Source organism: Protobothrops mucrosquamatus, unplaced genomic scaffold (genome assembly GCF_001527695.2).
Source record: "Protobothrops mucrosquamatus isolate PMUCROS unplaced genomic scaffold, P.Mucros_1.0 scaffold2413, whole genome shotgun sequence".
Lineage (NCBI taxonomy): Eukaryota > Metazoa > Chordata > Lepidosauria > Squamata > Viperidae > Protobothrops > Protobothrops mucrosquamatus.
In genome coordinates this window covers 309,944-334,298 of record NW_015388485.1, presented here as the reverse complement: position 1 = coordinate 334,298, position 24,355 = coordinate 309,944, and the positions used below count along the sequence as shown (strand labels likewise).

At 46.6% G+C, this 24,355-nt stretch overlaps 1 protein-coding gene across 1 annotated transcript in view; it reads right to left on the bottom strand.

Annotated features, from left to right (window-relative positions):
- The window catches only part of FBXW8 (F-box and WD repeat domain containing 8), a 56,261-nt gene extending 45,317 nt beyond the window's left edge, over positions 1-10,944 (bottom strand). Inside the window, exons 1-3 of the mRNA XM_015824916.1 lie at positions 10,615-10,944; positions 6,496-6,600; positions 285-449 (exon numbers count right to left, since the gene is read on the bottom strand). Of these exons, the coding sequence (XP_015680402.1) occupies positions 285-449; positions 6,496-6,600; positions 10,615-10,944 (600 nt within the window). The remainder of the gene's footprint in view (positions 1-284; positions 450-6,495; positions 6,601-10,614) is intronic.
- Between the last annotated feature and the right edge of the window lie 13,411 nt (positions 10,945-24,355).

Sequence of the window (24,355 nt, the reverse complement as noted above, 5' to 3'; positions counted from 1 at the left end):
GCTACTGCTAGCGCTATCGAGCCTAGAATCACAGGCCTGGAAAGGATCTCGGAGATCTCTTGTCCAATTCCCTGCTCAAAGCAGGAGAAAAACAATCCCGGTCAAACGGCTGTCCAATCTATTTTTGAAAATTTCCACTGATGGAGCACCCACAAGTCCGGGGAGCAAGCTGTTCCACGGATTGTTCTCACCGTCGGGAAATGTCTCCTTATTTCTAGGTTGGACACGCTCTCTTGAACAAGCTTATAGTAGTATGTCTCAAGTGAGAAGTTCTTTTCCCTTACTTTCCAGTTGGTTCGCAAAGTCTTCTCCTTTTCCCGACATTCTCGGAGGGTCTGTTTCCAACAGGGGAAGTCTGAGACTTGACTGTCAGACAGATAACCTTCCTGTTGACAAATCCGGAACCACAGGACCTGGTCTTCAGCCAGGATCTTCCACGTTCGGCTCACCTAAAAGTAGGACAAATGCTCATTGTTGAGAATTCTCTCTGAAACCAGAGGGGGGGGGGAGAAACACGATGCTCTCAGTGACCCTGGTGTGCATCACCCCAAAACAAGACCTGTGTTAATATTAAAATAGGATTTAAAAAAATTCTTCAATGTATGTTACCTAGTTGGGTAATGAAATGTCTCCCAGAAAACAATCAAGCACAGAGAGCACTACGGACCCCCTCATTTCAACCCTGAGCTACAAATATTTTCCTTTATTGGTAAAACATAAATGGCCTGGCCATTTATGAATCTAGGAATCTAAATCACAGATCTAAATGACAGATAAAAGCACCTGAGGGCAGGACAAGAAGCAACGGATGGAAACTAATCAAGGAGAGAAGAAACCTAGAACTAAGGAGAAACTTCCTGACCGTTAGAACAATTAACCAGTGGAACAACCTGCCTCCAGAAGCGGTGAATGCGCCAACACTGGAGGTTTTTAAGAAGAGACTGGACAGCCATTTGTCTGAAATGGTATAAGTTCTCCTGCTTGAGCAGGGGGCTGGACTAGATGACCTCCAAGGCCCTTCCAGATTCTATTCTATTCTATTCTATTCTATTATTCTACAATCTGTCTATTCTATTCTATTCTATTTTCTATTCTATTTTCTATTCTATTCTATTCTATTCTATTCAAGGCTCAACTTTATTTACTCAAGGAATTCACACTGAAGACACCCACGTCTTACCGAATGCTTAAATTCCAATTTGTTTATATTTTAAAGGCAGGGTAGCAGGGAAAGAAAAAAAAACATCTCAGGGAAACCAATTTACAAACAGCTCCAAAATGATCAAGCTACTGCTGAAAAACTCTGCAGAAGAAGAGCGCTGAAAAACAAGCCCGGAAGTGTTTTTTTCCCTACTTTTCTCAAAAAAATAACCATGCAAATAATAAAGGGACATAAACGCAGCGAAGCCCAGCGCCAGGGGCAGAGACGGGCAAGTCTGGAGAGTGACACTCAAAAGGCTGGAGATTGGTTGCCTCTAGTTACGAAGACGGAAAAGCCGAGATATGAAGTGTTGCTATGAAAATCTCGCTTATGCAAACGAAGCGAGCAAGGCGGCCTTCCCACACAATGGCTCGGTCTACGTTTACGGCCTAATGAGATAGCAACGTGAAACAGACTTCAGCCTGCAGGTAAAACATGACATTTTTAATCTCTCACAATAATTACATCCTTGTTGTATTGGGGGGAAGAGAGAGAGAGAGAGAGAGGAGAGAGAAAGAAAAAGAGAGAGAAAGATATAGGAAAGAGAAAGAAAAAGAGGAGAGAAACAGAGGAGAGAGAAAGAGATAGAAGGAAAGAGACAGAAAAAGGAGAGAAGTAGAGGAGAGAGAAAGAAAGAAAGAGATAGAATGAAAGAAAGAAGGAGGAGAGAAACAGGAGAAAGAAAAAAGGAGAAAGAAAAAGAGAAAGAGAAAGAAAGAGAAGGAAAGAGAAGAAGAGAAACAGGAGAGAAAGAAGAGAAAGAAAAAGAAAAAGAGAAGGAGAAATAGAGGAGAGAGAAAGAAAGAGAAAGAGAGAAGGAAAGAGAAAAAGGAGAGAAACAGGAGAGAAAGATAGAAGGAAAGAGAGAAAAAGGAGAGAAATAGGGGAGAAAGAGATAGAAGGAAAGAGAAAGAAAAAGAGAGAGAGAGAAAAGAGAGAAAGAGATAGAAGAGAAAGAAAAAGAGGAGAGAAACAGAGGAGAGAGAAAGAGAAAGAACTTTCCTTGCAAATTAGAAATAAGCACATTGGGGAAAAGATGCTTGCCCAGAGGTCCTGGCTGGACAAATGTACAGGTAGTCCATGAATTATGTCCGTAACGGAGCCTGGAAGTCCTAACGGTCATAAAACAGGTCGCTGATGTGACCGACCTGACTTGGCAGGAGTAAAATACTCCCAAGTGTTTAAAAGGAAGCGCGTTCGCGCCCAGTTTCGACGGGCAGGTTATTTTCGTTGATTTGTGAACTCGGTGGGTAAACAAAAAAGATTTGTCCACCGCGGCGAGTTCGAAACTAATGATGGGGCAATGCAGAAGAACGGAGAAGAGAATCTTTTGAAGTCGCTTCTGCTTTTTTTTTTCCAGGGGCGGGGGGGGAGCGCCTGCAAATTGAAGTGAAGGAAGGGCTTTTCAGAAACGCCGCCGTAAAAAGGGCCAGGTCATGGAAGGGACGAGTAAAACAAGGATATTTTATTCCCCCGCTGTGATTTTAATCAGGTTACTTCTAGCCCTGCGGGCTTATCAGGCTGAAATTTCTAAGGACGCCTCCAAGTTGAAATGGGCCATTAACGCGAGCCGATGGCAGCATTGTCAGCTGAGTAGCAGCTGCAAAAAAACAGCCCTAATGGAAAAGTGTCTTAAGCACTTTATACACCACCGTGAGCGGCTCCATTTGACGCCCGCGCCCGCACGCCTTTGGCGCCAACCCAAAACCCAGGAGCGCGGCTGGAGGCGACAACAGGTGAGAAGCTCAGGGCCAAAAGACCTGGAAAAGCCCACCCACCCCCCAATTATTAGTGTTTTAGTGTCTTAGCAGTTTTGTGATGGAAAGGCCAGGAAAAACTTAGCCAAGCCCTAGTAAGGCCACACTTGGAATACTGCAGCCAATTTTGGTTACCGTATCACAAAAAAGATGTTGAGAGTTTGGAAAAAATTCAGAGAAGAGCAACGAAGATGATCAAAGGCCTGGAGGCTAAAACAGAGACGAAGAACGGTTGCTGGACTTGGGTTTGGCTAGTCTAAAGAAAAGAAGAAACAGGGGAGACATGATAGCAATGTTCCAGTATCTGAGGGGCTGCCACAAGGCAGAGGGGGCCAGGTTGTTCACCAAAGCACCAGAGGGAAGGACGAGAAAGAATGGTTGGAAACTGATCCAGGAGAGAAGCAACCTGGAATTAAGGAGAAACTTCCTGACAGTGAGGACAATCAACCAGTGGAACAGCTTGCCACCAGAAATCGTGGGCGCTCCATCACTGGAGATTTTTAAGAAGAGACTGGACAGTCACTTGTCTGAGCGGGTATAGGTTCTCCTGCTTGAGCAGGGGGCTGGACTAGAAGACCTCCAAGATCCCTTCCAGCTCTATTCTATTCTAAGATGCTCAGAGCAAATGGGGGGAGGAGGGGGGATGGGAGAATGGAGACCAAATTGGGGGGGGAGTTGTCATTTTTCCAAGCTACTGCGTCAGCTGCCCAAAAGGGTACCCATTAACGGAGCCAAGGTTGCAGAGACAAGAATCCAGATGACCGTTACAGGAGAGCAATCAGGTGGAGATAGTCCCTAATTTAGGACCATTTGTTTAGGGGCTGTTCAAAGTTCCGACAACACTTTGAAAAAAAAGTGCTTACGGCTGCTCCTCACACTGACAACTCATTGAACAACTGCTTTCCTTAGCAAGAGAAATTCTGGTTCCAAATGAGGCCATTAAGGAGAGGACTGCCTGTAACGTAATTCTAGCTTGTTAATGGGCATTGAACTTGGGTTCTCCGGTTCCGACACAAAGGGGGAATTTTACTTCATATAAACCACGCAGAAATACTACGGCCCGCTGGCAGGACAGGGTCGGGGAAGGCACCTTCAGACCTGACTGAGTGAATTATGACTCTTAAAAACCTTCCAAAAGATGCGTCGCTTTGATGAACTCCAATTTGCAGCCGCAAAATCGTTTCGCACGCTCCCCTATTTTTTTTTATCCAACCATTGTTATCGATCTTATCCTACCTGCAGCTCGGAGACACAACTTCAGAAAGTCCCAATTAAGAAGCCGCAAAACAGCCCTCTGGTCCCTGACTCAACACGGAGATTTTGGAACGGTATTCAAGAAAGGCCCCGTTCTTCGAATACGTGAGCTTGCAACTTCTAAACACAACCGAAGCTTTTTATTTTTTTTGCCCTTCACGACAACAAAGACGTAGCTTAAACAGGGGATCGATGCTGGCAGGGAAGGCACAGTTTGTCATTTGTCTTTTGTGTGACAATCACAGTTCAATTCTGTAGATTTTGAAGGAGGGAGTTATTCTCTCTGTCTTTTTTTTTTTTTGCTACCAGTCAGTTACCACTTTGGCAGTCATCCAAGCTTGAAAACTCTCTCTCCAGGGACTCCTCCGCTAAGCTAACCAGTCCCATTAACTAGCAGAGTTTCATGAATTCTGCTACCAACCTTTTTTTAAAAGAAAAATAAACTAAAATCAAACACAACTAAAAATCCACGACAAAGGCAATGAAAAGACAGCAGGGGCATTCCATTTAGCTGAAGAACTCTGCCGTTGTTCAAAAAAAAATCAAAAGCACCAAGAGAAAAATGAAAACGCTCTTCGTGTTTATGGCTCTGCTTTTTGCTCGATCGCTTTGGGCTAAAAGCCTTGGCTTACCTCATCTCACTTCAAAAGCCTTGTAAAACTCTAGAACTTTGCTTAGCCCTCCACTATCACCCAAAGTATCCAGGGACTGCTTCTACAGACATTGTCCTTGTTGTGTACGAGAAAGCCATTTATAAAAAGAAACACCAGGAATAATAAGAAAAAAAGTTTTGGGAAACTACGAAGGTTGATAGAGGCATGGCTGTCCTGTAAAAGATGACCGGTGCTGTAACAAAACATTCTCAATCTACTGAAACAGAACCCAAAGCTATGGGAAAAAAACCCTTTTATCATGTTTTTCCTCCTTATTTCATCACATGCTTTTACCCTCATTTTAGAATTTATATTTGGAGTGATCCAGGCAAATCTTCTGGGATCCTTATATCAACAATATTATTTTTTTTCCTCCGAAAAAGACACATTTAGGATGGTTACAGTCAGAAAAAGACACATTTAGGATTGTTACACATATAGGATTGTTAAACATTTAGAATTGTTGCACTTCTTGCAAATGTGTATGTAACATTGGTATCCAAGTCAGCAGTGGTTACCTTACAATGTTGAAATATACACAATAACATCTCTTGGTGAAATCTGTCACAGATATGTCCAAAAGCAACAAACACTGTAACTGATTTAATTATGAATCAACAGCATGATGTGACTACCAAAAAGGCAAACACCGTTGTGGACTGTGCATCAAGAGAAGGTTAATTTCCCAGTCAAAGGCACCAAAATGCCCATTTTATTCAGTATTGATCAGTCCCCACCTAAAGTATTGCCTCAAATTCAGGATATTTATCAAGGAATTTAGAGATGATCTTGGGGAAAATATAAAATAAGAGTTAAGGAGGGACTTGGAGAAGCGATCACACGAGAATAGAATAGAATAGAATAGAATTAAAGTACAGTAGAGTAGAATTAGAGTATAGAATAGAATAGAATAGAATAGAATATATGGAATGGAATAGAATAGAGTAGAATAGAATAGAATAGAGAAAAGAAATAGAATAGAATTAGAGTAGAGTAGAGTAGAGTAGAGTGTAGAATAGAATAGAATAGAATAGAATTAGAGTAGAATTAGAGTATAGAATAGAATAGAATAAGGAATGGAATGGAATAGAATAGAGTAGAGTAGAGTAAAGTAGAATAGAATAGAATAGAATTAGAGTACAGTAGAGTAGAATTAGAGTATAGTATAGTATAGTATAGAATAAGGAATAGAATAGAATAGAACAGAACAGAACAGAACAGAATAGAATAGGAATAAGGAATATTTTAGTCTAGAAGCTGGCCCTGAGTGTGCAATGGAACAGTGGGGGACAAATGACCTTTTCCAATTATTTCATTCCATAATGTAAAACTGCAAATGCTAAAGCCAGTCATGTAAAAAAATGCAAAAGTCCTGCATATGTATGAGAGAATTTTTTTCGCCTAATTTCTGTTTACCTTGGGAAAGAGAGGTGGGTAAAAAAATTCTCCAAGGCTTAAAAAAAAAATGTCAAACGAAGTTACAGCTCCAAAGGGCTCATTGGAGGCCGTTTGGTTTGGTTTGGTTTGTCCCTTTTTCTGTCTCAAGGGTGTCAAAGCATCGTCGCTCAGTTGTGTTGCTTTCCCTTCCCCTTATGCCTTGCTGAGTCTGTCATCAGAAGCAGAGTCTTACCTGAGCGCACCTTCCCAGCTCCAGCCGTCCAAGGGACTGAAATATTTTTAATGCCAATTCGTAAGGCAACTGCACATCAAAAAAGGGGACTTCGTTGATTTCATTCTGAAAAGAAGCAAAAAGGAAAAGGAAAGAGAGATTTTATGTCACGGCAGGTGAAACGGGTTTCCCAGAAAAAACCAGGAAATTTCAGTGGCTTTAAAACTGGGTAAAATCTAACAGAAGAATTTAATTTTATATGCCGCATGAACATCTCAATCCATTTTTTTCCAACATCCACAAGTTACTGAAATATTTATTAAAGGGGGGAAGAATCAATAAAGTGCATTTAGGCTCCCGAGGGCTGTCGGACTTTTCAAAAAAGTGATTCAACTTGGAGGGGGAAGATTTAACCTCAAATGTCCTCTTTGAGACCACATGGAAACTTTTACAGCTTCTGGTATCAAGAGCTTCAAAGTTAGCAACGATTTGGCCCACCAAGGATGTTTAACGCTTTCTAAGCAAGCGGTTTTTTTTTCCTCCTGATTTTTAAGACTGGAATAAGACTGAGACCAAAGTCCTCGACTTACGGCTACAATTTGAGCCCCAAATTTCTTTTCCCAAGCAAGGCAAGTTAAGGGAGTTTTGCACCAGTGGTGGGATTCAAATAGGGGAACAACCGGTTCTCTGTGTGGATGCTGCTTCCAGAATTCCATTCTGGGCCTGGGCGACAAAAAATTAGCTACTGGTTCTTCCGAAGTGGTGCGAACTGGCTGAATCCCACCACAGACAGGAAGGAAGGAAGGAAGGAAGGAAGGAAGGAAGGAAGGAAGGAAGGAAGGAAGGAAGGAAGGAAGGAAGGAAGGAGTGGTAGGATTCAAATATGTGAACAACCGGTTCTCTGTGTAGATGCCGCTTCCAGAATTCCATTCTGGCCCTGGGCAACAAAAAATTAGCTACCAGTTCTTCTGAACTGGTGTGAACTGGCTGAATCCCACCACTGGTTTTGCCCCATTTTAGCACCTTTCTTACCACAAGTTGTTAAGTGAATGATTGCAGCTGTTCAATTAGTAACCCAGCTGTGAATTGAATCTGTCTTCCCCCATTGACTTCGCTTGACAGGTCACAAAAGGGGATCACATGACCCCGGGACACGGCAACCGTCACAAACACATGCCGGATTCTGACCAGGTGACTCTGGGATGCTGCAATGGTTTGTGTGAAAAATGGTCACAAAAGTTACTTTTTTTCGGCACGGTTGTAACTTTGAATGCCTGTAAGTCGAGGCCTGCCTGCGTTATAAGTTGCCCGTTCGATTGGAGGCTGGTGGCAAGAAAACTGAATAAATAAATCACCACCCAATAAATAAGTAATATAACATGTCTCCAGAGTGACTGAAAATGGCTAATGACACCTCAGTCTGCTGTGTGGGTTGTGAGCACGTGAAATCTAATCCATGTTTCCCATACAACAATCAATGTTTATCCAACACGTTCAGCCAAAGGCAAACAAGCCACTTTGCAGTTTATTGTCGTGTGTGAGAATCTTGTCCCTTGTTGTCCGTAAAGCTTGTGGTGGAAAAAAAAAGGATTCAAGCTGTCGAGAAGAACAAACCGCACTCCATCCCTAGACGTGGCTGCTGCTGCTACAAATAAGCCCATAAATGAAATAACTTGAACTCAAGAGAATTTCTGAGTGGTGTCATTACCTTTACTGTATGCCTATTGCAAGATCTGAATGCCAATTAGCACCAAAGACAAAAAAATAAGGCAAAAAAAGGGAGGGAGGGGTCTATCTGGTTAAAATAGCTCCATTTTCTCTCTCTCTCTCTTTTTTTTTTAATGTGATGGACAAAATCCAAAAGATAAACATTGGCATCTGCTCCTTAGAGACACACATTTACACATCAGCGCACTAATGGAACTCTAGTTTACTAAATGGATTAATTCGCTGCCATCAGAAATTTAATCTGTGGCTTTTTAGCAGGAGGGAAATAAAAGTGCAGCTCACTAGAATGGGGAGGATTTTAAACCCTGCATACTCCTTTTAAACCTGCATACATGGCATTAAATATAGAAATATATCTATCAGAGACAGTTAAGGTACATACAGGTAGGTCCTTGACTTACGGCCATAATTGACCTCCAAATTTCTGTAACTAAGTGAGACATTTGTTAAGTGAAGTTTGCCCCGTTTTACAACTTTCTTGCCACAATTGTTAAATGAATCCCTGCAGCTGTTAAGTTAGTAACACGGTTGTTAAGTGAATCTGGCTTCCCCACTGACTTGGTTTGTCGTAAGGTCGCCAAAGGGGATTCCCCTGACCCCGGGACACTGCGACCGTCATAAATACGAGTCAGTTGCCAAGCGTCTGAATTTTCATCACGTGACCGTGGGGAGGCCGTGAGGGTCGTGAGTGTGAAAAAAGGGCATAAGTCGTTTTTTTTTCAGTGCCACCGTAACTTTGAATAGTCATTAAATGAACTGTTATAAGTCGAGGACGACCTGCCTGGGGGAAAAAGGCAATAGACAATTCTTGACAGTGGGAGCAGAGACAGGAGCACTTTGTACATATTTCAAATTGGAAATAAACACAGGTGATATTTAGAGAGTCACTGTTAAGATCCTGAAGGGGCCTGGAATGGCACCATGGTCCTCTTTTAAGACCACAATCCTGTCACGCTAAAACAATTCTATATTTATATTATTGTTTTTACATTTGTTTTTATATATCTTTATGTTTTGTTACATTTTAAACTGCCCAGAGTCACCTCGAACCACGAGATGGGCAGCATATCAATTTAATAAATAAATTCTGTTCTCACCATAGCTGGTGCCATTGCTGAGAACATGGAGGGGTGAAAATGCAACTAGCTAAACCACTAACCATGGTTTACTAAGTACGATGACTGAGTTCCACAACAGAATGGGTCACAATCAGCTGGTGTGGTGCAAGTAATATGTGGCTGAATTAGGACCGGGGAGATCTGGGTTCAAATCACACAAAAATCATGCTTCCAATGCATGTACACAAGAAACCGTGCAACCCAGATAAAAGCATCTTTGAGTCAAGGCCATTAACTTCATCTTGTCTCCTCTTGTCTATGCTCATATACATCCTCAGCTACATTGAACAAATGGCTTTTCCCCCCACCCCACCCCAATTCCAACACCACTGGAAGACAGCTGGCTGGCTATTGGGGGGACCAGGAATGGAGGCAGAAAAGGCCACACGCTGCCAATGGGGAATAGATTTCACACTACTGTCCTTTTCCAACAACTCCAAGGGGTGCAGGGCCATAGATTCTCAGAATCCCCACTGATTCAGCGACTTTGGGCCAGTCCTTACTCCCTCAGTGCAATTCATCTTCTGAAGGGATAAGGGGGTGTGTGTGATTAATTTTGGGCTGGTGGTGGAGTGAACACGATCTTAACCCCCTCTCTAAAAATGTAGGCTATCACGTGCAGTAGTCAAGGGCGATAAAGGCATAAGCACAATCTCTTGTCATGTTCATGCAGTGTACTATTGGAGATGGTTACCCTTTGAGAGCTGAACGCAACAAAATTTCATTTTAATGTACGCTGATTAGTGTACATTTAAAGTGACAATAAAGTTATTATTCTATTCTGTTCTGTTCCATTCTATTTATTCCATTTCATCTGTTCTATTCTATTCCATTCCATTCTCATCCATTCACTATTCTATTCTATTCTATTCTAATTTTCCATTCCATCCCATCTTCTATTCTATTCTATTTTCTATCCTGTCCTATCCTATATATAGTACAGTATGTCAGATCCTCCTGCCTTTCGGAAGAGATCAGGTTTGGTTTAGTTCCCCCCCCCCATGAGGCTAATTGTCCTCCTCCTCCTCCTTCCAGCATTTATATGTATCCATCAGGCTATTTATTTTACATGGGGGGGGAGTTGTTTCTACATTTTGCTTTGTCGTGGGGCCCTCCTTGATTTTTAGTGTTGTTGACTCTAACAGCCATCCAAAAGCGGGACGAGAGGCAGCGGATAATGGGCTCTGTAACCCTCCCGGAAAGGCACCAAGCTGCGGAAAGAGGGGAGGGGGGCTCCAGGCCCTGAAACCGGGCAGGGGGTGGGGGAACCTGCTGAAGCCGAGATTTCCCATACCAAGTCTTGGATGAGCTGCCCCAGGAGGTCCTCCTTCCCTCCTCCGGGGGTCTGGGCAGCGGGGTCGGGGTCTGGGTCAACCGCAGGGCCCGGCGCGGGAGAGATGCGGAGGAGGCGCTGAAGCGGCGGCTCTTCCTCCAGCAGCCCCCCAATGAGACCCCCGTAGCCGCCCCAGCCTCGCACCGCCTGCGGCTCCTCGCCCTCCGCTTCTCGCGGCCTCTTCCGGCCTCCGCCGCTCTTCCTCCGCCGCCTCGGAGCCTCCCGGGCCAGCTCGGCCTGCCAACGGCGGCGGAAAGAGTCGAGCGCCGCCACAGAGGCATTCTCCACCATAGCGGAACGGCGGCGCGTCGACGGACGGACCACTTCCGGCCGCGACGGTCCGGCTCGCAAAGGCGGCCGGCAGGGAAACGGCGCGCGGCGCACGAACGTTCCGCGCAGCAAAGAGGTGTTTCCGTTAAACCTCTCTCCCCCCCCCCCCCCCCAAAAAAATAAACCCCCGAATCCCGGAGCTTGCCGAGTGTCCGTTCGCTGCGCGTCACGTGACGGGGTTCGCGTGCAGCGTTCGCCTGTGTGGAGTTTCCCCCCCCCCAGCGACCTGCGGGTCCAATCCGCAGTCATCCGTGGGCAACTCGGGGTGGGAGGCTTGCTGTGTTAGAGAACGGCTCGCCTCCAGACGTGGTGGGCGCTCCATCACGGGAGGTTTTCAAGAACGGACAGCTATTTGTCCAGAATGGATACTATATAGAGTCTCCTGCTTGAGCGGGGGGGTGGACTAGATGACCTCCAAGATCCCTTCCAACCCTGTTATTCTGTAATTTCGTAAGGGTCTCCTGCTTGCATTGAGGGGGTGGACTAGAAGACCTCTGAGGTCCCTTCCAACCCTGTTATTCTGTAATTTTGTAAGGATCTCCTGCTCGGGCAGGGGGGTGGACTAGATGACCTCTGAGGTACCTTCCTATTCTGTTATTCTGTAATTATGTAAGGGTCTCCTGCTTGAGCAGGGGGGTTGGATTAGATGACCTCCAAGGTCCCTTCCAACCCTGTTATTCTGTAATTTTGTAAGGGTCTCCTGCTCGGGCGGGGGGAGGGTTGGACTAGAAGACCTCTGAGGTCCCTCCCACCTCTTCTGTTATTTTCCTCTGTTTGGTCCTTCCAGATGAAAATTCTGCAAAACTGGTGGGGACCACCAGGTGACCACAGAGATTGAGTTTGCCATAGCCCGTGGCTGCCATCTACTGGCCATTTGGCGATTGGCAATCCATCTCTAGGGACTGCGATGGGGATGGACCCAGCAGCAACAGAAAATTAAAGATGGAACTGTGTTAAGACAAAGCAGCCTTCAGTGACTGTATGTGTTGGACACTAGTTCCTTCTTGTCTCCACTTCACCACGGCTAGGAGTTATGGCATCTGTAGTCCAACCCATGGGCCACATCTTTGCACCGTTGGTTGTGCTTGCTAAGGTTGAATTTCACAATACCTAGAGGTCTTTTGCCCAGGCTATATTTCAAACTTGGCAACTTTTTAAGATGTGTGGACTTTCAGCTCCCAGAATTCCCCAGCCAGCATGCAGTAATGTCCATTTGCCTTATCCAAAGCTGTTGCAGCAGAGAGAGGGGTGTTCTTTGTGTTTGTGAAACTGAGCAGAAAATCAGACGGTGTACACAAGTTGGCTTGTGAAATTGATTCAAGCTTCTTGACTATCATTTTTATTACAATGGTCCCTGAGGTCTTTCAGGGATGAGGCTGATTTCCTGGAGCCTTCCTTTATTTTGGAATATTTGCTTTATTTATTCTTGTCAAAAGGAGTTAAAAGCAGGTAGGCAGTCTTAAAAAAAACAATCAATTCAGGTCCAATCTCAAAATACAAAGCTGTCTAGCATTTCAATATATTGTAACCTTTAATTAATATGCTTCACTCTTGTCTCTCGATTTGCTGTCTCTCTTTGCTTGTACGTATTCAAAACTGCGAACTTTTTTTTTTTTTAAAATCAGCAATTTGTCAAACACCCAGTTCATCCTGCGGGTGAATTGCCTATTGGGGGACTTATAATTCCTCAGCAATTAAAAGTTAACACTCCCATGTCAAACATTTTAAAATGTAGGGTGGCTTCACACCTTGCACGAAATGCTAAGCTGTGCTTTTCCATAAGTTGGAGTGTGTAAGTGTGCAAGGACTAGGTAGGAGATACGTTTGAATCATACCCTCGTCTAAATAACGTGTTTTTTTCATCCCTTTGCAAAACCTGCTTCAAAGGTGCGCAGAGGTAGCTGCTTCGTACATTATTATGTACCTGGAAGGACCACAGGACAATGCTTTAAGGCAGAGGTCTTCAAACTTGGCCCTTGGATGACTTGTGGACTTCAACTCCCAGAATTCCTCAGCCAGGCATGCGTGCTTCCCCTCATTTGATCCTCGCAACGTAGGACAAGCCCAGATAAAGATTGTGCTGACATTCCAAATTAAATCATAGCATGTACATTGCTTGGTTTGGGGTTATTACATGGTGTGATCCTGGCTTTGCAGGGTGTAAGCCGTGGTTTTAAATCTGAGCCAATTCCATTCAAAAATAAAAGCGTGAGGTGAGAGCTAGATGAGGGGCACAACAACATAACTTGTGGTACTTGAAAGCGTAACAGGTCCGCCGTTCCATGGCAAAGTGAAATAAATAAATCCATAAAAGGATTGTGTGGTCATGAATTTGCTTGACTTTTAAGGAGAGGAGGAGGAGGAGGAGGAGGAGGAGGAGGAGGAGGAGGAGAGAAGAGGGAGGAGGAGAAGGAGAATGTTTGAAAAGAGAGGTAAAGAAACATAAGAAGCAGAGAGAAAGCAAAAAAAGAAGAAGAAAGAAAATGAAAACGGGAAATGGGAAAGGAAGAAGAGCTTGAGAGAAAGAGGAGGAGAAAGAGGTATAAAAGGGGGAAATCAAGAATAGAACGAAAATGAGAGAGAAGGGAAGGGAGAAAATCAGGAAGAAAAGGAAAGGTGAGAGAAGGAAGGAAGGAATGAAAAGGATGGATGGAAGGAGGGAGAAGGATGGAAGGAGGGAGAAGGAAAGGAAAGAAGAGAAGGAAGGACAGGGAAAGGTGAGAGAAGGAAGGAAAAGGATGGATGGAAGGATGGAGAAGGAGGGAGGAAAGGAGAAGGAAGGAGGGAAAAGGGAGGGAGGGAGGGGAAGGAAGGAAGAAGGAAAGGAAAGGTGAGAGAAGGAAGGAAGGAAAAGGATGGATGGAAGAATGGAGAAGGATGGATGGAAGGGAAGGGAAGGAGAGAAGGAAGGATGGAAAAGGTTGGATGAAAGGATGGAGAAGGAGGGAAGGAAGGAAGGAGAAGGAAAGGAAAGGTGAGAGAAGAAAGGAAGGAAACGGATGGATGGATGGATGGAAGGAAGGAAGGAGGGAGGGAGAAGGAAAGGAGAGAAGGAAGGAAGGAAAAGGACGGAGGGAAGGAAGGAGAAGGAAAGGTGAGAGAAGGAAGGNCTCCGGAGCGCAACTCACCGCGGCGCGCCTCCAGGCCATCGGCGATGAGCTGCAGGCGCGGACGGCGGCGCGGAGCCGCCGCGCCTCGGCCGGCACCAGCCTGGCCACGTCCTTGGCGCTGCTGGCCGCCCTGGCCTGGCTGAGCCGCCGGGGCCGCATGTAGGGCGGGCGGCCGGAGCCAGCGGCCCCTCGACGGGCGGCCGAGCGAGTCAGCGACATCCGTGGCAGGTGAGCGGCGGCGCGCAAGAGGCACCGGGTGTGTGTGTGTGTGTGTGTCAACCTGGGCTCCCGCGGCGGGGAGGTGGGAGAAGCGTCTGGGGTCTCTCTCCCCCCCCTCTCCTGCGGTACTACAGCTCCCATCTTCCCCAGCCCTCCCGCCTTCCGTCTTCCCCAGCCCTCCTGCCTTCGTCCCGCCAGGAAGCAAGCGCGCCTTTGCTCCGTGCGCCATCCGGAGCGCCTGGCCGGCGGGAGTTCGCAGCTCCGGAGCTCACCTTGGGGGGGGGGGGGAGCTCAGCTTGCTCCGCGCCTCCCTCTCTCCCCTTCACCTGTCAAATGGGGGAGCCCCAGGCTTGTCAATTCGAGGGAGGGAGGGCTTTGGGCCCCTGGAAAGCATCCTGCAGGCGGGCACAGCGAGAATTCTCTCTCCGGTGGATGGAAAGCGTCCTGAACCAAAGTAAATAAAGAGCATGTCCTGTGGAACTCCTTGCCACAAGGTCTGGCGGGTGTGTGTGTGTGGATGGCTGTTGCTGTGGGGAGATTCTACAGGAGGTTCTCAATCCTCCAGGTCACAGGTGGTCCCAAAGGTGCTTTTTTCCGGAGGCAAGCGGACTTTCTTGTTTCGCTTCTCATCCGAGAAGCTTCTTCAGCTCGGACTGGATGGTGGGGAAATTGGAAGGATTGATACTCCTTGCAGACAGATGATCCAGTCAGAGCCGAAGAAGCTTCTCGGATGAGAAAGCGAAACGTCTTCGAAGGAAAAAAAAACCAAGGAAGTCCAGTTGCCTCCTGAAAAAAAGCATCTTTGGGCAAAGCAGATGGATCAGACCCCAGGATCAAGGGGTTGGATTAGAAGACCCCCGAGGTCCCTTCCGGCTGTTATTCTGTTAGGGAGGTTGGTGCAAAGCTTTTCACAGCTTCCAGGTATCAATCAAAGCGAATATGGGTAGCTCAGGGCTGAAGTGAGGGATCCTTGGTGCTCTCTGAGCTTGGTGGTTTTCTTGCAGACGTTTCATGACCCAAACTAGGTAACATCATCAGTGCTAGAAGGGAGTGGGGTTTGTGGAGAAGGAGGGAGGGAGGGAGGAAGGAAGGAGTATGGGGTCCTTGGTGCTCTCTGAGCTTGGTGGTTTTCTTGCAGACGTTTCATGACCCAAACTAAGGAACATCATCAGGGCTAGTGCCAGTTTCCAGGTAGTTTTGCAGCTCCCATCAAAAAGGGCAGTGGGTCCAACCTGATGTTTGCGTGGGGGACTTCCCAGAGCCAGGTTTTTTTTTCCCTGCCGTTGAGAGAAAACCAAAAACCAAGTTGATTGGACCTGCAGGGCTCTTAACTTCCCAGCCCTCGAAATGACGCGGCTCTTGAAAATTGTGTGGATCAGCTTCGCCTCCCGGGCATCGGCTTCTTCCTAGCCAGCCAAGGGGGGAGCACGGTACTCCAAGCTGGGCACTGGGTGCCCAGGCACATACCTGTGAGATTCGCTCTTCCCATCTCTGCTCTGGGCTAAGAGGTGGCGTCTTCAAGCCAAGAAGGGACTAATTGCCGCTCCGAGGGAGCAATCAAGATCAGCTCAGGAGAAAAGAAAAAAGATCAGAGTTTGAGGTCAGGAATTGGGTTGTGTTTTTTTTTTTTTTGGGCTCGCCAGCCTGAGCCAGGAATAGGTTCCAGCTGCCTCGCCTGGCACTGCCGGCCGTGAATTCTGCAAAACCTCAATTGGCATTACGGACGGAGCTGGAGGCAGCCTAGGTGACGGGCAGGTTTGGACGCGGAGCTTTCCTAGACAGGTGTGTCTTTTGTTAGCCAGCTTTAAGTTTCTCTCTGCTGGGGGCTAAAACAGAGAAGGATATTTTTTGCTCCAGGCCAGAGCCGCGATTTTGCCTGTAAAAGTTCTTTCTCGAAAAGTAAGCAAAGCACCAGAGGGCAGGGCAAGAAGCACCGGGTGGAAGCTCGTTAAAGAGAAATCCAGCCTAGAAGAAGACATTTTCTGACAGTCAGAGCAATTAATCAACGGAACGGGCTGGTCTTGTAGAGTTGTGGGTCTCCATCACTGGAGGGTTTAAAAAATAAATTGGACAGCCGTTTGGCTGGAATGGTAGAAGGCTCCTGCCTTGAGCAGGGGGGCTGGACTAGAAGACCTCTGAAGTCCCCTCCAGCCTTATCATTCTACGCTCTGTGTATGGAGCTATACAGCAGCTCCCCAAACAGCCTGCAGTTTTTTTTTCCTGTGCTTCGAAACCTAGCAGCTTTATTAAAGAATATGTTAAAAGTTGATGACTTTTTATCACGGGTAGCTTCAGCAAAGGAATTTTTAGAGTGATGTGCAACCTCCACTTCTTGCGGTAGTTTATATTTCGTGTATTTTGTGAGCGGAAAAAAAATGGGTTCACAGAAGCCACTGGGCTACCATCCACTGCAGGCTGAATTCTGGCTGCATCCAAACCAGTATTTGCTCGAGTACGTTGAAGTTAAGCTTCCCAGCTTCTGCAACCACAACTGTCTCCACTGATCCCAGTAAAACACCCTTTGCTAGTCACTACTTGTTGATTAAGTCGCCCTAGTCAAGCTACTTCAAAACCAAGCCAAAAAGACATCGTTCTGATGCATGCACCAACCTGATCTATTTTTCCCTCTGCAAAGCAAAACAAAACAGCCCTCTGCAGGAATAAATAGCTGGGGGAAAAAACCACATCCTAAATTAAAATCAAAATCGATGGCTGGTAGGAACGTCCTTGGCGTCGCACTTTTTCTCGATCCGAGGATTGAAAGAGGTGGAGACAAGGCATGTGACAGAATAACAGAGTTGGAAGGGACCTTGGAGGTCTTCTAGTCCAACCCCCGCTTCCAGCTCTGTTATTCTGTATTCTGAATCTCCTTCTCCTTTGAAGCCACAGGATTACTATCCAACCTCTTCTCACCAGGAGTCACAACTGATTTGAGGACACAGTTTTCTCTTTATGGGTCACCCACTTGGGCTGAGTGGAGTTGAGAATGGGGCAGGGGACCCAATGGGGGAGGGGCAAAGTTAAAACAAAGATTCCCTCCTCCAATCTCAGCGATCAGATCAAAAATCAGAGACTGCTGCAGCTTCCGTGCCAGGAAGTTTTGATTTCTCAGTTTGGCTGTACAGTACACGTTGTGTGTGTGCGCCCGCACACGTGTGTGAAGACCTGCCTGTGCCCTCTTTTCCTAAGTTGGGATTATCTTCACAGTGGGAGAAGAGTGTGGATTTTCGATTTACTGTAATAGAGGCTTTCAGGAAGGCATTGTGCGCCGCGCACCAACTCTTTCCACTCTGCTTTCTCATATTTTCCGTTTCAAAGGAGTGGAGTGGCAGAGCTGAAGACGATTCTTACTGCAAGCAGCTCTGTTTGGAGTAAGCAAGATCAGACCGAGGGATTACGGGCCATCAAGCCTTGGTTGACTCTTAGCAACCAGACATTTTCTCTCTGAGGAATGGTCCCTCAGCTGAGCCCACAGGTCTTCCAATGGTGGCCCCACCACCTTGTAACGGAGTCCATCCACCTGATGGCTGGTCATCCTCCCCCCTTCCCTTCCCCCTTTCTCAGAATCAGAACCTTCTCCATCAAAGTGGAATGTCTCAGGGATGGTGGCGATGGGAGCACCATTGGTAGACCTGAAGGACCAAGCTGGGATAGACCAGGGGTCTTCAAACGTGGCCCTTTGATGACTTGTGGACTTCAACTCCCAGAATTCCTCAGCCAGGCACACGTTTTTGTTTTTGGTCTGTCTCAGACCCATTTCTCTGAACACAAGCATGACAGGGGATCCAGGCTGAGGAATTCTGGGAGTTGAAGTCCACAAGTCATCAAAGGGCCACGTTTGAAGACCCCTGGCATATACGGTCCTTCTGCCTCCAGTTTTATTCCCCAGAAAAGCTCTTTGGGCTAAGAATGATGGGATTCCAGTTCTCTGGGCAGCTTTCATGGGCTTGGACTGGGGTCTGTTATCCCTCTTGACAGATCCTGCTTTTCTTTCCACGCTTCCCGTTGGATCTGTTTTGTATTCTTCCCGGCGTTTTGTGGTTAGACGGTGGCATCTCTCCTGATGCCCAGCCCCTGTTATAACTATTAGAAAAATGACTAACTCTGGTGTTTGCTTGGGGGCATGATCCCTGCAGGATTGGGGACCACAGGTGGTAGACCTTCCCTCCTGTAATTACCCTTTCAGATTTAATGGGAGCTTCAGAATTCTGTGCAGGGAGCCGGGAAGGAAGGCCGTCTTGGAAGAGGGGAAGCCATCACAGGCACACGGAGTGGCTACGTTGACCGATTACCCGAGATTTACTCTTTGGAGTAAGCCATGGAACCCTTCCTTTGGCTTGGCAAGTCTCCTGTGGTTTGAGAGGAGCCCCCCCCCCCAGTGCAGCTCAGTGTGCAGCATGGATCGGTCCAATTCCAGGTCATGCAACATACCACAATTAAGCAAGCAGGGGTCTCCAAACTTGGTGACTGTCTGCTGGCTGGGGAATTCTGGGTGTTGAAGTCCACAAGTCTTCAAGTCACCAAGTCTGGAGACCCCTGGCCTAGTGCAAGGAAATAATCCCACCCCCATCTTAGGAAACTGCTTCCCTGTACTAAAACATATTCTTGGACCATCCAAACAAGGTGAGGTCACGGATTAAAGTCCTCCATGGCTCTGAGACCCTTTAATGGGAGGTGTGGAGATTGTAGCTGAGATTCCCTCCATGTAAACTACAGGATTGCTTTCTTTCCCTTGACTTTACCGTATTTCCCTGAAAATAAGACCCACCCGGAAAAGGCTGCATTAACAGAGGGATAGAATCAAGATCACGTGAAGTGTTAATACCACTTTACAAGGCCTTGGTAAGGCCACACTTGGAATACGGCATCCAGTTTTGGTCACCACGATGTAAAAAAGATGTTGAGACTCTATAAAGAGTACAAGAGAAGAGCAACAAAGATGATCAGGGGACTGGAGGTTAAAACATATCAAGAACGGTTGCTGGAATTGGGGATGTCTAGTCTAACGAAGAGAAGGACGAGGGGGGACATGATAGCAGTCTTCCAATATCTCAGGGGCTGCTCCAAAGAAGAGGCTATTCTCCAAAGCGCCTGAAGGCAGGACAAGAAGCAACGGGTGGAAACTAATCAAGGAGAGAAGCAACCTGGAAGTAAGGAGAAATTTCCTGACCGTTAGAACAATTAACCAGTGGAACAACCTGCTTCCAGAAACGGTGAATGCTCCAACACTGGAGGTTTTCAAGAAGAGACTGGACAGCCATTTGTCCAAAACAGTATAGGGTTTCCTGCCTGAGCAGGGGGGTGGACTAGATGACCTCCAAGGTCCCTTCCAACTTTATCATTATTATTATTGTTATTAAAATAAGCCCTAGCGTGATTTTTCAGCTCATAATATAAGCCCCACCGCAAAAATAAAGCCCCAGTTAAGATCATCAGCCAGATGGATGCGTTTAGTACCGAATTTCCCCAATATAAGCCTTAATGAGTCTTGTGGAGCAAAAATTAATATAAGACCCGGTTTTATTTTGGGGGAAACATAGTATATAGAGGGGTTTTTTCCCCCTTTCTGTCCTAATTGACAGCTCTAAGCATGGGAAAAATAACTTTTTCCCCTCCAACAAAACACTTCTCTCTCCTTTGCTGGTATAAGAAGGGAATTAAGGAACAGAATTTAGCACAGGTAGTTCTCGACTTAACCACAGCTCTTTTAGTGACCGTTCCAAGTTACAGCGGCACTGAGAAAAAAGGGACTTATGACTGTTTTTCACACTTACGGCCACTGCAGCATCATGGGATTTACATTCATATCTTTGACAGCGGACTCATATTTACGACGGTTGCGGCGTCCCAGGATCACGGGATCCCCTCTGACGAGCAAAGTCAATGGGGAAGCCAGCTTCACTTAACAACCGTGTTACTCACTTAACAACCGGCGGGGTTGACTTAACGAATGTGGCAAGAAAAGTCGTAAAATGGGGCAAATTTAACAAATTTCTCCCTTAGCAACATAAACGTTGGTTTCGATTTTGGCCGTAAGTTGAGGACTACCTGTTTTTGGAATTTCTTTACGTAGCCTATCCATGCTTATTGAAAAGAAACACCCTTTAAACCAGCGTTTCTCAACCTTGCCAACTTTAAAGTGTGTTGGCTTCAACTTGCAGAATTCCCCAGTCGGCAATCTGCAGTCATTCCAGGCCCACCAACGCAGAATACATGGGTAGATTTGCGGCAAACCATGGTTTAAGGAAGGTTTCCTTGTCTTCAAATCGAGATCGCCGCCTTGTGAAAAACGGTGGCTCGCAGTTCCATAGTCTGACCCGGTTCAAGCCATGGTTTGACGTGGGCTGGCCCTCCAGTGTTGTAGCCCTTGTGGAATAGCCCGAGGCTGCAGTGTTGTTGTGAACGGGGCAGATCCTGGCATCTTGAGCGGGGCACAATGTTGGACCCGTCTCAATGTAGTTGAGTTCCTTCTTAGCGGTGAGCAGAGAAACATGGTCTCATCCCTTCTGTTTCTAGCAGGCCTTCCGATTGGGCAGCCAGCGTGGTTTGATTTCCAGGTAACCTTTGAAACTATTATTTTTAATTTTTCGCGTTGAAGCTGGATGAATAAGAGAGGCGGCCAGATGAAAGTCTGGCTCCCTTCGGCTCCTTTGCCAGGGACATGAAGCCACCCAGTCCTTCTTGGTGAAGTTCCAAGGTTGCAATGCAGATGCAAATTTAACTGTATGACAAGATAATTAACCAGACGAGCCGTAAAGGCCCCCGTCCTACCCATCCCACCTCACCATCTGTCTTGATTTATATTGTTTCTTCCATCTCTTCATCACTTTCCTTGCCATCCATCTCCTTCTCGTTTAATTTTGGAAGCTCTGCAGCTTCCGGTTCGCTTTCTAGGTCACGTCTAAAAAGCAGGAAGATTGGAAGGCGCCTCGGGGGGGAGGCCGTCCCTGTTCTATGCAGGGCAGGGATCTGCATTTGGAGGGGGGGAAAGGTGATCTGCACACACACCCCTTAAAAGCAGCCGGGGGTGGAAGCCCAGGAAAGGGTGTTTAATTTGGGCAAGTGGGAGGGGAACCTCAGATTTTCTGTATGTAAAATTCTCCCTCTGGACCACTTCTTATTAATTAGATTTATTTGTATCCTGCCTTTGTTATTTTTACAAATCTCAAGGTGACAGATCCAGCACACTTTCCTATTTTCATGCCTAAGGTGGGACTAGAACTCACCGTCTCCTGGGGATTGGTCCAAAGTCACCCAGTCGGCTTTCATGCCTAAGACAGGACTAGAACTCACCGTCTCCTGGGGATTGGCCCAAAGTCATCCAGCCAACTTTCATGCCTAAGGCAAGACTAGAACTCACCGGCGCCTGGGGATTGGCCCATAATCATCCAGCCAGCTTTTGTGCCTTAGGCGGTACTAGAATTCACAATCTTCTGCTTTCCTGCTTTAACCGCTAGACCAACCTTCTACCTTCCCTTGAAGAGCTCAGTGGATCTTATCTGAAGGTTTATCTCTACAACATCATCTCTACAAGATGAGTTGGGTTGAGGAAGGGTGACCATCTCCAAGTCACTTCATCCATTTCCATGCCAAAGAGGACTTTGGCTTTCCCAAATCCTAGTTCAACAACACCTTTAACCACTAAACCATGCTGGCTGATGGGCTGGGCGGAGACAAGGGCTCAAGGTTTAGTTTTAGTTTAGTTTTATTAAATTTATACCCCGCCCTTCTCCCGGAGGACTCAGGGTGGCCTGGGACTGAGCAGGACTCGAACCTGGGTCTTCTTTGTTCCAACACCTACACCCTTCCACCACCCTGACTCTTTTGGATGACTGCCCAAACCGGAAAAGGCTAGTTGTACAATCCAAATAAGGTAGTTTATTTCCTAATGCGTTGTGTGAACGCAGATACTCTACTTTGTCAACCGTCGTTTACGACTTTGCATTATCTGTGAACTCGCCTTAAATATCTTCTCCCTTTGGGATGAATGGGAAACCCATTAAACTGAAATACAGATGCATTCCAGGAATACGTCTCCGAATTTTACTCGGCTAAATTTACTCTGGAAGTTTATATTTTAAACCAGGCTGAGAAATTCCAATGTTGGAGAGTGAAGATCCTCTTAAATCAGGAGTCTCCAGAATTGGTAACTTTAAGACTTTTGGTCTTCAACTTCCAGCATTTCCCAGCCAGCATGCTTTAAGAGGGGGTGGACTTCAACACCCAGAATTCCTAAGCCAGCCATGCCGGTTGGGGAATTCTGGTAGTTGAAGTCCACACACCTTAAAGTTGCCAAGGTTGAAATGAAAAACACTGCACCAGACGTGTTAGTGGGATTTGGCTCCGTTTGTAGATTTCCAGGGTTGTTTTTTTTTTCTCTCTCTCTCTGAAATGTCTTTTCCTTATGTATTAATCCTATTTATATGGCCATCCATCTCCCCCCTCTGGGCAGTGCACAACCACAAAACAACACACTTGCCTTTCCAAGTCTCCAAAAGTGTCAGAACAGCTGCACATCTGTGTCCTTACTTTTTTCGTTTTAAAGGGATGCTATCCCTCTCCGCTGGACCTTTTTAAAAAGATTTCTCGCTCGGTCACCTAGAATAGCTAAGTGATTCCCATCTCTGGATTTGGATCCCGAGCTCCCGCTTTCAGAGGAGAGCGCAAACACTCCACGGATTGCAGCTGTTAACTACACAATCTGACATCACCTTGCAAGGCCCCAGCTAGGCTGCCCGATGCCAAGCTGGCATACCGCATCCGTCGTATCTTGCTCCATCAGCCTAGAAGCGGCACAGCGTGTTAAATTAAAACCCTGCCTGTCTCTGCCAGAGCCGTCCCTGCTTGCTCTCTGGCGAGGGGTCTTGCCAAGCGTTCCCCCTGCCATCAGCTGCTGGGCTAGCAGAGGGGGCCGCTCTGTCAAAATGTTCAGCAGAGTTAATTATCTGCCTTCAAAAATTGGCCCGGCGAGGCTTCTGGAACCAACTCCGGCTGGGTGGCGCTGAAGGCCAAGGAAGGGATGAGGGTTGAGGCCATTCAATGGATGGAAACTAAGCAAGGAGAGAAGCAACCTGGAGCTAAGGAGAAATTTCCTGAGAGCTAGAACAATGAACCAGTGGAACCACCTGCCTCCAGAAGCGATGAATGCTCCAACACTGGAAGTTTTTAAGAAGAGACTGGACAGCTATTTGTCTGAAATGGTATAGGGTTTCCTGCCTGAGCAGGGGGTTGGACTAGATGACCTCCAAGGTCCCTTCCAACTCTGCAATTCTGTTATTCTACTAAGAAGAAATTTCCCGACAGGGTGAACAATGAATCAGTGGAACGGCTCGCCTTCAGAAGTTGTGGATGCTCGCATCCCTGTAGGTTTTTAAGAAGAGACTGGACAATCATTTGACTGGATGGTATAAGACAGGGGTAGGCAACCTTGGCTCTTTTATGACTGGTGGACTTCAACTCCCAGAATTCCTGAGCCAGCATGGCTCGGCTTGGAAACCTCTCCCTTTCCCCTCAGCATGGCTGGCTCAGGAATTCTAGGAGTTGAAGTCCACGAGTCATGAAAGAGCCAAGGTGGCCTACCCCATAGGGTCTCCTGCCTGGTCCCCAACCTTTATGGCTTGGCAGCCCAGCGGGAAGGGAGGACGACGGGAACCAGCCCATCTAGCTCATGCTAGGTGAATCCCAAAGCTGCTTTTTTTTTTTCTTCACGGGGCAACTGGACTTTCTTGTTTTTCTTTGAAGACATTTTGCTTCTTATCCAATAAGCTTCTTCAGTTCTTCGAACGTCTTCCAAGAAAAACAAAGGAAGCCCAGTTGCCTTGTGAAAAAAAAACACCTTTGGGACAACCGTGACCTGGATGACTGAGAATCTCCGTAGACATTGAGCTGTGTGAATGTGCACTGGCCCACTGCTCCGTGCTCCATGCATCGGCCTGTCGCTCGCCTGGCCCGGTTCCAAAAAGACCACGGACCAGGGGTTGGAGACCCTTGGGTTAGAACAGAGGTCCCCAACTTTTTGGGCACCGGGGGACCGGTTCCGTAGA